The 14236-nt window shown below is 36.5% G+C and overlaps 1 protein-coding gene across 1 annotated transcript in view; it reads left to right on the top strand.

Moving 5' to 3' along the window:
• LOC150089729 (dipeptidyl peptidase 9) overlaps positions 1-14236 on the top strand; it is a 483518-nt gene that overhangs the window by 369755 nt on the left and 99527 nt on the right. Inside the window, 2 exon segments of the mRNA XM_090390084.1 lie at positions 2052-2084; positions 6612-6670. Coding sequence (XP_090246210.1) covers positions 2052-2084; positions 6612-6670 — 92 coding nt within the window.

Genomic DNA, 14236 nt, shown 5'->3' with positions numbered 1-14236 from the left:
TAATGATCTGGTAAAACACCTCCCACCATGTCCAACATGCTCCATTCAATGCTTCGTGTGGTCTTCCGTCAAAAGGATGTCAGAAGGATTTTGACGAATATCGACTAAGAAAGCTCCAGGTCCTGATGGTATTTCTCCACTTGTTCTCAAAACCTGTGCTCCTGAACTTACACCTGTTCTTTGCCACCTTTTTTCACTTTCTTATTCCAAAGGTGTTTTTCCTCTGCTTGGAAATTTGCTCATATCCAACCAGTTCCTAAAAAGGGTGACAAGTCCTTCCCATCCAATTATCGTCCTGTTGCAATTACTTCTCTCTCTAAAGTAATGGAGAAAATCAATTAACTGCCAACTCTTAAACTTTCTAGAATCCTTCCGTCTGATCTGTGATCGCCAGTATGGATTCCATCAGTTTCATTGGTTATATTCTGGCTTATGTTACCCATTTATGGACAAATTCAATGGAAAAGTTAGGTGAAACACATGCTCTTGTCATCTCAAAGGCATTTGATCGTGTTTGGCATAAAGGTCTTCTAAACAAGCTTCCATCTTATGGTTTGCCAACTGTTTTTTGTAATTGGTTATCCAGTTTTCTCTCTGACCACTCACTGAGGGTGATTGTAGATGACTCCCTGTCTTCTAACTTCTCCACTAATGCTGGTGTTCCCCATGGTTCAGTTCTTTTCCTCTTGTATATTGATGAGCTTCTTCCATTGACTGGAAATCCTATCCATAGTTTTGCTGATGATAGCACATTGCATTCCACTTTCCATTTTGAGAAACCTTGCCCAGCTCAATCAGCTTCAACTTCTCGAATATCCACTACCAATTCCTTAAATGCTAATCCTCAGGTAATTCTACAGTGGGGCAAAGACAACTTAGTTGATTTCAATCCTTCTAAAACTTAGTTTTGTCTTATATCTCGCAAAAAGGATTCTTTTGCTCCTATTCTTATCTTTGGTGACACTGATTTCTAGGCAAGATGATATATCTCTTTTGGGGATTACCCTGACTTCTAATCTGTCTCGGCACAAGCATATTACAAATATTGCTTCCTCTGCATCTAAAAAACTTGGTTTTCTCTTTCGCTCTGGGTGTTAGTTTTCTTCCAAACAGCTGTTTACTCTGTACAAATCGCAAATCCGCCCTACCATGGAATATTGTTCCCACATCTGGGGCGGTGCCCTCAAAACCTCTCTCTCAGGTTCTAGATTCCATTGAGAAGAGGGCAGTTAGTGACTCCTCTCTAACAGAGTTTCTGCACTCTCCTATCTCATAGACATACTATTTCTGCTGCATGCCTTTTCTACAGATACTTCCCTGGGCACTGTTCTTCTGAATTGGCTTCTGTTATTCCTGCTCTCTCTTTCAAAACAGTCCGAACACTTGCCGACACCAGCAAACATCCATTTACTGTCCAACTTCAAACTCACAGAACCAACTTTTCATCTTCCTCGTTTATCCATTCAACTACTGTTTTCTGGTACAACCTTCCTTCATACGTATTTCCTGAAAGTTGCAGTCTACAGAAGTTCAAGTCTAATGTCAACAGATATCTTCTTTCGTCTTCTCAGCCTCTAACCCATGCACAGTACTAAGTACTATAGGTTCTAACACTTCTTGTGTTTGGGGTTTTCATTTAAAAAAAAAAAAAAAAAAAAATTCTCAAACCCAGGGGAAGGGTAGGTTTAAGAAATGAAACAGAGTGGGACCCATGCACAGTACTAAGTACTATAGGTTCTAACACTTCTTGTGTTTGGGGTTTTCATTTAAAAAAAAAAAAAAAAAAAAATTCTCAAACCCAGGGGAAGGGTAGGTTTAAGAAATGAAACAGAGTGGGAAGATATTTTATTAAAAAATATATTTTTTTTGAAATATTATTTTTTAATACTGAAAAGACTTCCAGTTAAAAGACATCCAATTAATGTGACTTTCACTACTGAACTTATTGAGCCAGTCTCTCAATATCAGGAAAGTATGCCATAATTTTCATCTTTAAACATGCTGAGAAAGTCGCATTGTTGAGACTGTTTCTTGAATTATTTTTAATATAGTTCATGTTCGAAAATATTTGCTTGCAGAAATGTGTCAGATCAAAACCTGAGAGAAGTCCAAATGCAAATATTTTCAAATTTATATACTTGTCCAGTAAGCTACTTCACGCATCAAACACAATTTGATCTTGCTTTTTCAACTCGTCTATCACCACTAATTTGTGTAGAATTGCAAGGGCAGCCTTTTTCCTCTCGAAATCCTCAATTTCAGTTTTAAGGAATTTGTCTTGCGCTCCACGTGTTCTTGATTTTGAAGTCCTCTAACTCCATTTCAAATTGTGCTTCATCAATTTCAAGAAATGGAGAAAAATTTAACTGAGAAGTACTCACTCTAAGAGGTTTGATTAACAATGATAATATCACCCTTTTCTTCCTAAAATCCTCAAATCTATGGCTAAGTTGGGTACGCATTTTGACAATCTTTTGTTGAAAAATTGGCAAATTAATAGGATTGGTATTATTTTTAGTACCTCGATATTTTTTTAACATTACAAACCGTAATAATTTTCTACTTCCTGTGTCTCCTTCAAAAACACAATTTGTGTTCAAGCGAAAGTCCTTCCAAAAGCATAAATGCTGTGTTACCTTTTCCTTGTAATTTCTGATTTAACACATTTAAATGTGAAGTCACATCTGCCATAAAATAGAATTTTTGTAACCAATCCTGTATTCAGTATTGCACTGCTGCATGAATAGTATTCATGCAGCAGTGCATAGCACACACTTCTTGATTAGACCGGGGTTCGAGCCCATGACCACCAAATATGGAGGATGCGGAAAGGTCAGGGAATGACCACCGCATATCCCCGGTGTAATATGGCCTTAGTTGCTAATGCTCCTAAAAACCAAATAACAACACCAACATTCAGCATTCATATCCGTCTGTCTTAAAAATAATTTCAGTTCACCAAGACAAAGCAGCAAATTGTGTCAATACTGCACCTCTAGAAAGTCATCTAATGCCGTTACTCATAAGGTCAGTATATTGACAATTGATTTCATCAAGAAGTTCACAGAATTGTTGATAATATAGTGATCTTGCCATTATTTTATTGACTATCTTTATGTCCAAATCCATCACTGCTGTTATCTCTTTTCGAAAAATTTGCAAGAAAAGTGCCTCTTTGATGACTTATACAGTGAAAGGAAAGCACATCATGCGAAATGTTTTTTTCTGGATAAATTAATGAAACATTTTTTCCTCGCCTCATGCTCGGGGCTCCATGGGTTGTGATACAAATTATTTTATTTATATTAATTCCCTTATTTTTGAAACATTCAGTAATTGCAGATTCTATATCCTCTCCATGTGTTTGTACTGTGAGTGGCAGTAAATCAAGCAATTCTTCTTGGGGGTCCTTGAGAATTTAGATATTTACAAATGAGGACAACTTGCACGATATCACCAACATCGCATGATTCATCACAAGCTATAGAAAATCCTGATGCTGACGTTAGGTCCATAATTGCTGACTAGTTGCATCTTCCGCCATCACTAAAACTCTGTCCCTCATAGTTTTTGCAGATATTGGCATTTCTTTAATTTTTGTAATTATTTCTGTTTTGTTTTGAAAATTGCTGGAAAGATTTTCCAATATTTTAATAAAACATTCTTTTATGTATTTGCCGCCCACGGTAAATGGTTTCCCCTGTGTTAAAATTTCAAGTGCAACTACAAAACTAGCAGCATTTGTATTGCTTGATGATTTAATCCACTTTGACAATAAATTCATTATTAATATTTTCTTTTGCAACTCATTTTCAGCCTTTTTTCTTGGCTCACTGGCTGGATATGTTTTGGCAAATATATCATGTTTAGTCAAAAATGTCTTCCTATGTTTGTTTGTTTTATTGTTTGAAATTTTTCACTACATATTAAACACAACGGAAGTCCTGTAGAATTTGCCACAAATGCATACGACTCAGTCCATTCCTTCTTAAATTCCTGGTTTTCTTGCTCAATCTTTCTCTTTTGAATTGCAATTTTAATATCATCTGGTTTAATAATGCCACATCACTGATTTAAAAAGTCAAATGATGTATAATATGAATTTATATACCTATCATAAACACTGTGTACCCATGGATATTATTTTATTCCTGTTTTGACTATTTTACACTGAGTGATCTCTGAATTATGACCATCAACCTAATACTTCGTAGGTCCTTCTTTTGCCCTCAGTACAGCAGCTACCTGACGTGGCATTGATTCAACAAGACGTCGGAAGCATTCGGGAGGTATGTCTAACTGAGCTGTGTGTAATGCAGTCAGCAATGCAGGTATGGTGGTAATTGGTGTATCCAGACACCTGATATGCCTTTCCATAGTGTCCCACAAGTACTCTATGGGATTGATATTGGGGGAGTTTGGAGGCAAATCGATATGCTGTAAGTCAGAACTGTGTTCCTCAAACCATTCCTGCATAACAAGTGCCTGATGTCTTAGCGCATTGTCACCTTGGAAGACACCATCGCCATTTGGGAAAAAAGTGTAACATAGCAGGGTGTACACTGTCAGCAAGCAGTTGACAATAGTGGAGACCACTAATACGTTGTTCCACATGCATCAGGGGTCCAAGTTCCTGCCAGTGAAACATGCCCCACACCATACAACTGCCTCCACTGGCCTGCACTTTTCATACCATGCATGATGTATCAAGAGCCTCATGTTGTTGATGTCAAATCCGTACATGACCATCCACGGTGTGGAGTAAATAACGTGACTAATCCAACCAGCACACCTTCCAGTCTTCTATCATCCAAGTTGCATACTCTTTGCACCAGGTGAGTCTTTTACGCTAATGAACCTTGTTTAGCAGGGGATACCATAAGGGCCGTCTTCTGGTATAGCCCATACATGCGAGCGACACATCGCCATGTCGGATATTGTTCCGGGTTAGCCCATGTTGTATTGGGTAGTCAACTCTTCAACAGTGCTTTGCCCGTACTTTGGACCCAGCACTCACCTCTAAGATCAACTTTTCGCTGACCTTTGCAGTTTTGCCGTCAGGTCATTGTTTGGCCATTTTGAAGCCAGACCTGGTACGCTTTAACTATGGTGGCTCTCGAACACCCCACCAATTCAGCAGTTTGGCAAATCAAGGCACCAGCTCATCGAGCATCCACAATCTATCCTTTATCAAAGTCTGATAAATCCTTCCCATCATGCTTTCCCTTTTACCCATCATGCTCGGAATTTTACTACCTACTGAACTACTGACATCTATGCTATGTAGGTCGACTAACTGCGCACTCTCGTACCTCACGTTGTCAATGGGTCACATTCAGTTTTAATAGGGGTGGTCATAATTCAGTGATCACTCAGTGTACATTCACCACCACCATCACGACAACGATTAATCTTCGACACCTTACAGTTTGTGTGTTCTGCTCGTGATGCGCAGGCAAACTGAACTGAGGTGCTGACACTGAAACTAATGCTATATTCACATCAACACCCACTGCATGCTGCAGTTACATGTTCAAAGAGCCACAGGTTGCACACCCCTGGTTTGGGGATTCTTTTGGCTGTTTTATCAAGGCTAAAAAAAAAGTAGGAAAGAAGAAAGGAGGAGGAGGACTAATATAATTTTTAAAATCCAGAGATTTTAGCATAACACCTTAATCAGAAACTGATTTTATTTTACTTTCTAACCTAATTAGAAACTAAAATTATAAGAGAATTGGTATTTTAAATAAAATAACTGCTGGCAGGTGGCACGTACAGAAGTTATTAGATTTAATAACTTAATAATAAGAATGATAAACTTAAGAAGAAAGAACTTACCAGAAGATGACCAGAATCTGCCCTGCTCTGTGCAGTGACAAAACTAATGCTGAAGTAACAGCTGTGTGTTAAATAAATTTATACTTCGGTATCATAATTTCAAAGCTATGAGATTAAGATATTGAATCAAATCTGGATAGGGTATGAATAAGAATGAAAAATTGAGAGGTGAAGATGAAATTAGATCAAATTAATCGGAGGGCTTGTGGGCATTTTTATAGTGTAAAACCTACTTTCCATATAATACCCCAAGAGTTTTTTTTTTTTTTTTTTTTTTTTCGGATGTACTACTTGAAGTATAGGCGGCCTCCATAGCCCGAGTGGTCAAGAGAAGAAATGCAGTAGCACATGCTGTTTGGGTAGACTGGGGTTCAAGCTCCTGGTTACTAAATACAGTTGATTTGCCAACCTGCACTGGACCATTGCAAATTGTGGTCCAATTTCCTCAACATGACTTGTTGAAGAGGCCTTTATACTGCAGTGGATTGACAAATGCTGCAGATTAATTTTTTTATTTTTTACTTGAAGTATAAAGATAAAAGATGAAAGGCGAACAGCATGGTTTTTTTTTTTTTTTTTTTTTTTTTGTGGGATGAGAAAAAAATAAATTGGAATTTAAAAATAAACATTATAAAAAAAATAAAAAATTGAAAGAAAAACTTTACAATTAAAGATCACTAAGTTTCTGATTAAGGTGTACGGCTTTAAAAACTTATATTATCTACTCTTTCTTCTCTTTCTACTTTCTTTAGACCATAACTGAGCCCAAAGAGGTTCCAAAATATCATCAGATTTGTGGCAAGATTACTGGCTATTTGGACTTTATTTCGTAGTAAGTACTACACTTAGGAACCAGTAACCTATAATTTGTCTGTGTATCGCATGGAATTAACTGTTATATTACTTTGAAGTTAGTTCCAAGAAATACAATATGAATTCTCATTCGCAGAATAAAAGGATAGAATCTGTACTGATATAATGTGTTTTTAAAGTAATTTCATTTATATTTAATGCAACCACCGTTTTTTGTTATCCACCATGGAACTAATTAATGTTAGTACGTATTGGAAACACAATGGGAAGAATTTACCAGCAAAAAATAAAATAAAATAAAATAAACTCCATTTCTCCCCATTCCTTCCTAACCATTCCTTCCATTTTGAAAAAAATTTCAGTTTTCTCAGAAAAGGGTGTTTCTGGATCATTTTCTTATATGCTGATTTCAAAAATCACTTTTATTTGATTCCATCACATGAGGTTTCTTCAAAAATCACGAAAGCAAATTTGGGTTTTCACAAATTTTTATTAATTTTTGCAGAATTTGTGCACTGAAATTATAACAAAATGCTACTTTTACCAGACTTTTATATTTAAATATATGTTGAAAACACTATTGAAAAGTGCAATGTGGTAAAACGTCCACTAAACACTCGCCTCTCATTTTAAAAACTACGATGGGTCAAATTTATTTCTTCGGTTTTCTTGCAGATCCTTTAAATTCACACTCCCTCCTCAGTATCCAGGAATAGTCATCCGTCACGTTGACATTCCACCTCCCCTGGTGCATCATCTCCATGTCTTTAATGCCCTGGTAAAACCTCTTATTCTGTTCTTCACTAACACTTCCTAGATTTTCTGTAAGTTAGAAGTAGTTGATGTGAGAGTGTAAAAAATGTACCTTGATACTCATGTTACAGCCCAGCTTCTTGAAGTTTGTAAATATATTTTCAACTATAGTCGAACTTCCCTATAACGAATTCGATAAATCCAGCGAAAAAATTCGTTATAGAGAAATTTCATTATACAGAGAATATCTTTTTTATTAGAAATTGTTATCTAATTAGAAAATGAAAACGAATCTACATTTATTTTTAATGTATTTTATTTCAAAAATATACTTATTTAAATTACATTTACACAATTTTCGCTGGTAAATATCACAAATTAAAATCTGTAATTTTCATTTGCACAGTGCAATTAAAAAATTGTCTGATTCTCAAAGAAAACCTCACATTTGTTCAGAGCATTAAAAACATTATCAGGAACATTTTCACAAAACTGTAGACCCATTCGAACCGTTTTAAAAGCGTTAATCATTTCTTTGCAAGTTGGCTTTTCTACAGGTTGTTCTGGTGCATCTCTTCAGCGTCATCGTTAATTTCTTCGTAATCATGGTCGCGTCTAACACTGTTCAGCAGTATTTTATCTTCATTTGGATGTTCTGCTGTGATCTACATAAACATAACTATCCATTGTTATTTCATTTTCAATGTTTTCAGACGATTCTAATAATCTCCAAAAGGTTTTCAGTTGTGAAAGAGGCAGTTCATCTTGTTCGTCCAGTCGTTGTTCGACTTCTGTATTCAATGCAAATCCCACTTTCGAAAACAATTTTGAATAGTGTATTCAGTGACATTGTTTGTCCAAACTTTTGCCAGTTCAGAGATACAATCTCTAAGGTTAATTGTAACCTCCAAGTTTCTATTTTCTGATAATGCATTGACAATCTTCATTATTATTCTCTTTCGATAATGAAATTTAAAATTTTTAATAATGACTTGGTCCATTGGCTGGAGTTTTGAAGTTACGTTTGGTGGTAAAAACAACTTCACACTTTTAAGTGTGGCAGGATGTGCCGGACAGTTGTCAGTTACCAACATGATTTTCCTTTTTTCTTTTGTTATATGCTTGTCTAGTTTTAATCTCCAGTCTTCAAAGATATCACTTGTCATCCATGTTTTTTATTAAAGGTGTAGTCAACTGTCAGAGATTTTGTGCTTCTAAAACATCTTGGGTTTTTTGATTTTCCGATGACAAAGTCTTAAATTTTTCACCTCCTGTCATATTTGCTCCAACTAGCACAGTGATTCTTTCTTTGCTTTGTTTTCTGCCAAAACATTTATCATCCTTAAAAACAAGTGTTCTATTCGGTAAACATTTAAAGAATAAACCCATTTCGTCAGCATTAGAAACATCCTTACGCTCATATTCTTCCAAAATCTTCTTTAAGGTATTGTTCCTCCAACTGTTGCAATCTTCTTCGCTTACATTAACACTCTGTCCACAAATAACCTTTTCCACAATTCTGTGGCGCTTCTTAAATTTATCTAGCCATCCAGTGCTCGCATTAAATTCTGTATGTCCAAGGGACTGTGCAAATTTCAGAACTTGTTGCTTTATTATTAGGCCCGATATTGGGATATTCTTTTCACATATCATTTGCACCCATTTTAGAACAGCTTTATCAACATCTTCGTGTATACACAACTTAATTTGCTTCTTGTCTGCTCCACCTTCAATTGCATTTAAAATTGATTCTCGATTTTTTTAAAATCATAGATTTTAAAAAAATATGGCATATCTGCAAGCATAACTGCTTGCAGATATCCCATATTTCTCCGCAACATCTTTTTTCTTAAAACCCTAGTCAGTATCATAACAATCTTTGCTTTATCATTAATACTTAAACACTTTCTCTTCGAAATTGTTTACACAATTGTAAAAATTACTGGACTGCAGCTCTTGCCAATACATACACAGCAAACTTCGCTGCGCTCGCCATATAGTGAATTGTTAGTACAGGGTAGCGCCTACTCAATGACATTCGCTTCCCAATTCAACAGTATCACTCGCTTTGAAGAAATATACGACTTTGTGAATTTCTTTTATTCTGCTTTCATTCATAAATACACAAAAGAAAATTTATGATTAACGTATGCTGTATGTTACTTTTCAGGAAAAAAAAAAAAAAACAAGAGCATATTGCCTATGTGATTGATGACGAACAAAAAAAAAAAAAAATTCATGAAAACCATGTACTGTGGGTCCAGTTAGACGAGAACAGACATATCATATAATCATTGACATGAAGGTCACATGGTACAGTTGAGGTGAGAAGCGAATGTCACTCAGTAGGTGTTACTAAAAACCGACTATGGTAGCATTCTATGTATTGCCGCTGCAGCATGCTAAAGGTTTACCGCAGCGAATTTCACTTTCCCCATCAATTTACAGATCTACCCTATTTATTGTAAAGTTTACGACCACTTTTAAGAAAACCCATTTGGTTTAATAACTATAGCAAAAATGAAACAAAGACCCTCCTCCTACGGGCATCAACGGCCACAAGTGTTCACTAAAAGGATAATTATTTAATTCCAGATGCTAATGCGAAATTTCGGAGGGATGGAGGCAGTAGATTTGAGAGGCTGTTTAGCAGTAAATGCTTGAAAATCTTCAAAAATGCTTTTACTAATTTTTTTAAAAATTCCTTGTCGAGAGACTAACACTTCTTTATATGGGGTTAATTTTACATGTAATTTCGTTTCAAGGTGCAATGTTTTGCAAAAAAATTCGTAGTACAGTGCATTCCGGTTAATTGGGCCAGCCGCTTATTTGAGGCAAATTGTGAAGAACAGAAACAAAACAAATATTTAGCCTGGATTTTTTTGTTCCGCTTATTTGGGCCAACTCGCCGCTTAATTGGGGCAATGAAGGTCTTGATTGAACAATAAACTATATTTAGATGGCGCGCACAAACATCTAAATATAGTTTATTAGGCCTGACGTAGCCCAGTGATCAGGAGCGAGAGTGCATCGCACGCATTCTTTGAGTGGACCGGGGTTCAAGCCCATGACTACTAAATACGATAATTGGCGATTTATTGTAAACTCTACTGACTTGGTTGTCGTGCCGGAGTATAAACAGAAAATTTTTTTATTGAACAATAAACTAATTTAGATGGTTCGTAACAAAGAGATCATGTGGGCAGCAGCGGAATCAGTTATTGCGAAGTCGTGCTGTACAGTGGTTCTTTTACGTTTGTTCTGTGTTGTGGTAATCGGATTCTGAAGAAATTTTGCTTGCAGTTGTTTACGATCACACTCGGTACATATGTATACATCTTGTGGGTTAGAATAGATTAAAAACTGTACCAAACAGTGCACTGATTTTGGTTTCCCCCCGTCCCTTTTTTTTCAGACATTTAAGACCCCTGTCAAGATGCCACGAAAAAATTTGTCACTTTCAGAAAAAATCGCTATTCTTGACAAGATAAAAAGTCAACCTCCTAACGTCAGTCATTGTCAGCTAGCGGAGATAATAAAGTTGCCAAAATCTACAATTTCACGACTGCTACAGCAACAAGAAAAACTTAAAGAAGAGTGGACATTGCGCGTGGATTTAAAGAAAACATCTCATAAGCGAAAGAGGGAAGGCAAAGATGCAGGCATCGAAGATGCTTTGAATCAATGGTTTTCCACTGTATCTAAATGAGGAGTGCGTGTAAGCGGCCCTATGCTAAAACACATCAGAAGAGTTGGCCAAAAAGCTAGGTCACGTAAATTTCAAAGCGACGGATGGTTGGTTGTCTCGATGGAAGTGTAGACATGACATTAGTTACAAAAAAGCACATGCCGAGAAGGACAGTGCTGATGCTACGAGTGATGAGCAATGGAAATGTGAAAAACTGCCAGAGTTGCTTAAAAAATTTAGTGGGGATGACATTTACAATGCCGATGAAACAGGTTTATATTATCGTGCTATGCCGGATGGTTCCCTCAGCTATCAACACATAACACTGTCTGGTTCAAAGAAAGCAATGGATCGTGTAACAGTGTTGTGCTGCTCAAACATGTCAGGAAATGATAAACTCAAACTTTTGGTTATTGGTAAAAGTGCCAAACCTCGTTGTTTCAAGGGGCTTACAATAGGCAGTTTGCCAGTTTCGTATTATGCCAATAAGAAGGCGTGGATGACCACATATATTTTTACGCAATGGCTAATGAACTGGGACGCGGAACTGCAACGGAAGTCCAGAAAAATTCTGTTGATATTGGACAACTGCACCGCACACTCTAATGTAGCTGGTTTAAAAAATATTGAACTGGAATTTTTACCCCCTAACACCACATCCCTGATACAGCCTATGGACGTGGGAATTTTAAAAAATTTGAAGACCTATTATCGCGGAAAGCTGGTTAATCACATCCTTGAAGCAATTGAGGAAAATCTGCTGACATCATCTTCGAAATCAATAGAGGTTAGTGCAAAAGTTTCAATGTTAAAAGCTGTACAATTTATCGCCGATAGTTGGCGAGTAATAGCCAGTAAAACAATTCGGAATTGTTTTGCTAAATGTGGTTTCGCGACTAATTGTGATTCAGACACGATAAGCTGTACAGAAAATGAAATGGCTTTGGAACTGCAACAGGTCCAAAATTGTGAAGAATTTTTAACGATTGATGATAACCTTCAATGCCACAATGAAAATGAAGATTATGAGGAAACGATTATTGAACAAATTGCGGCAAAACACTCAGAGACACCAAAAGACCAAGAAAATGATGACAATGATATACCTAAGCGAGTGACTAACCAGGATGCCAGGAATTGTATTGCTAAATTGAGATGTTATTTCATGCAGGAAGGCAATGAAGGCAGTCCTTTATCAGCATTAGATACCTGCGCAGACTGTTCAATTGCAGTCCATAAAGAGGACACGTCAGGGTACACTTCATAATTTTTTCAAAGTAAGAACCCTTAAGTAATGTGTAACCTTTGCCTGACACGGACATTATTCTGTACTGTATCTTCATTTTACACATGTACATACGTACATTTTGTTTGCTTTTGGCTTTAGTTATTTTTAAATAAATGTTTGTACCAATATAACTTAAATACAGTGTGCTTTCTTTAAATACCACATTCCCTTTATTTTATTCATACCTTTTTTGCCTCCGTTAGAATGTGCTTTTCAGCTCATTAAAATTTCGCTTAATTGGGGCAGCCGCTTAACTAGGCCAAAGTGATCTGTCCCGATGTACCTTGTCCCAATTAACTGGAATCGACTGTATAGAGAAATTCGTTAAATAGAAGTTCGTAATAGAGAAGTTCCACTGTATATTCATGTAGTCTGGATCTTTGTTCTCTAAAAAGTTCTTATCAACAGACCTGAAGCTAATTTATGCTTGTTTTTCTTTTTATTCACAGTTTGCTCAAAATCTTGGTCTTTCGTCAGTTTACAAATTTGAGATCCAACAAAAAATACCGTCTTTTAGCTTCTCTTGGGTGATCAATGTGAATTTTTGTACAAAGGTAGTTGAAGCAAGGACTTTCCTGAGGTCCTTCTTCCAACCTTGCACATCAAACGGGGTTTGATGACACAGTTTATGAAAGTTTTATCCGTGATTTATGATTTATGTTCTTTAATATCCAGGCAACAAATTGCTCCTCTTTGGCCTGACTTTGACATCCCAGTGCATACTCCTTGCCCAACTGCCCCACCCACACAAAAAGCAAGGCCTTTTTGTGTAGCCAGATTGCATTCCAAGTAACATGCCTATCACTTTAAAATCAGCACAGACCAATCAACCAACCATGTTCATCATGCTTCTAAATATTTAAATTGATCCATATTTATTTCCATTGTGGAGCAAAATACTTTTGAGACTCCTCTTTGAGGAGTCAGTAAAAAGGCTCCACTGTGTAGGATTGTAACTAATTCCTGAATAGTTCATTAAGTCACTTCTATTACTGCAAAAAAAACAGAATCATTCCTCAGAAAGGCAGTGGACAGTTTTTGTTCTCTTCGTCTATACCATGAGAAAAACATCTGATGTACTAGAAGATCTTTTGATTTAAGTCTAAAACCAGGGAGTCCTGCAGATTCCGTTGGTAAATTTAAATCTTTTACCAGATCATTGAGTTCATGCTGTAAAAACAGTTGAGGGCTGGACTCAAATGTCTCTAGGCATGTAGACTTCAGTTTCATCTTCAGAAGCTTCAATTTCAGCATTCTCTGCTGCTGCTTTCTCCAATATAAGTGGAGGGCATGAAATCGTCAGGTTATTATGTGAGACTGGTCTTATGGCAAATGGAATATCAGGATACACAATGCCCTTCTTACTCTTTGCATTGTATCACTTTACATTAACCAAGCAAAAGTAAGTCATCACAGTTGTTTGTAGCTCCCACCAAATCATGGGAATTGCAAATGGCATAGCCTTCTTTTTACCATTTTTCCACAATCTCAATGCTTCAACACAAGTTTGCCAAATTTTCCTGAAGTCCATTGTTTATCTTGATCACTGATTTTCACTTTAAATAAGCACAATATACATTTTTTACAAATTCTGTAATATCTTGTCTTTGCAACTCATGACATCAAATTAAGTGATTTGTGATAAAATGGTACGTGATAGAAAAAAAGAAATAATATTTCTACATTCAATGTACACTGAGTGAATAGAAATCATGGGATACCTACCTAGTAACGGGTAGGCCCACCTTTTGCTTGGATAAGGGCAGTCACACAGTGAGGTGTTGAGCCCGTTATTTCACAAAACCATTCCACAAGTATTTTTTCATCTATGCTTGCTGCACCGTTGTCCATAATTT

Source organism: Mastigoproctus giganteus, chromosome 2 (genome assembly GCF_048544385.1).
Source record: "Mastigoproctus giganteus isolate SK-2022 chromosome 2, ASM4854438v1, whole genome shotgun sequence".
Lineage (NCBI taxonomy): Eukaryota > Metazoa > Arthropoda > Arachnida > Uropygi > Thelyphonidae > Mastigoproctus > Mastigoproctus giganteus.
This window is presented reverse-complemented; position numbering and strand designations above follow the sequence as displayed.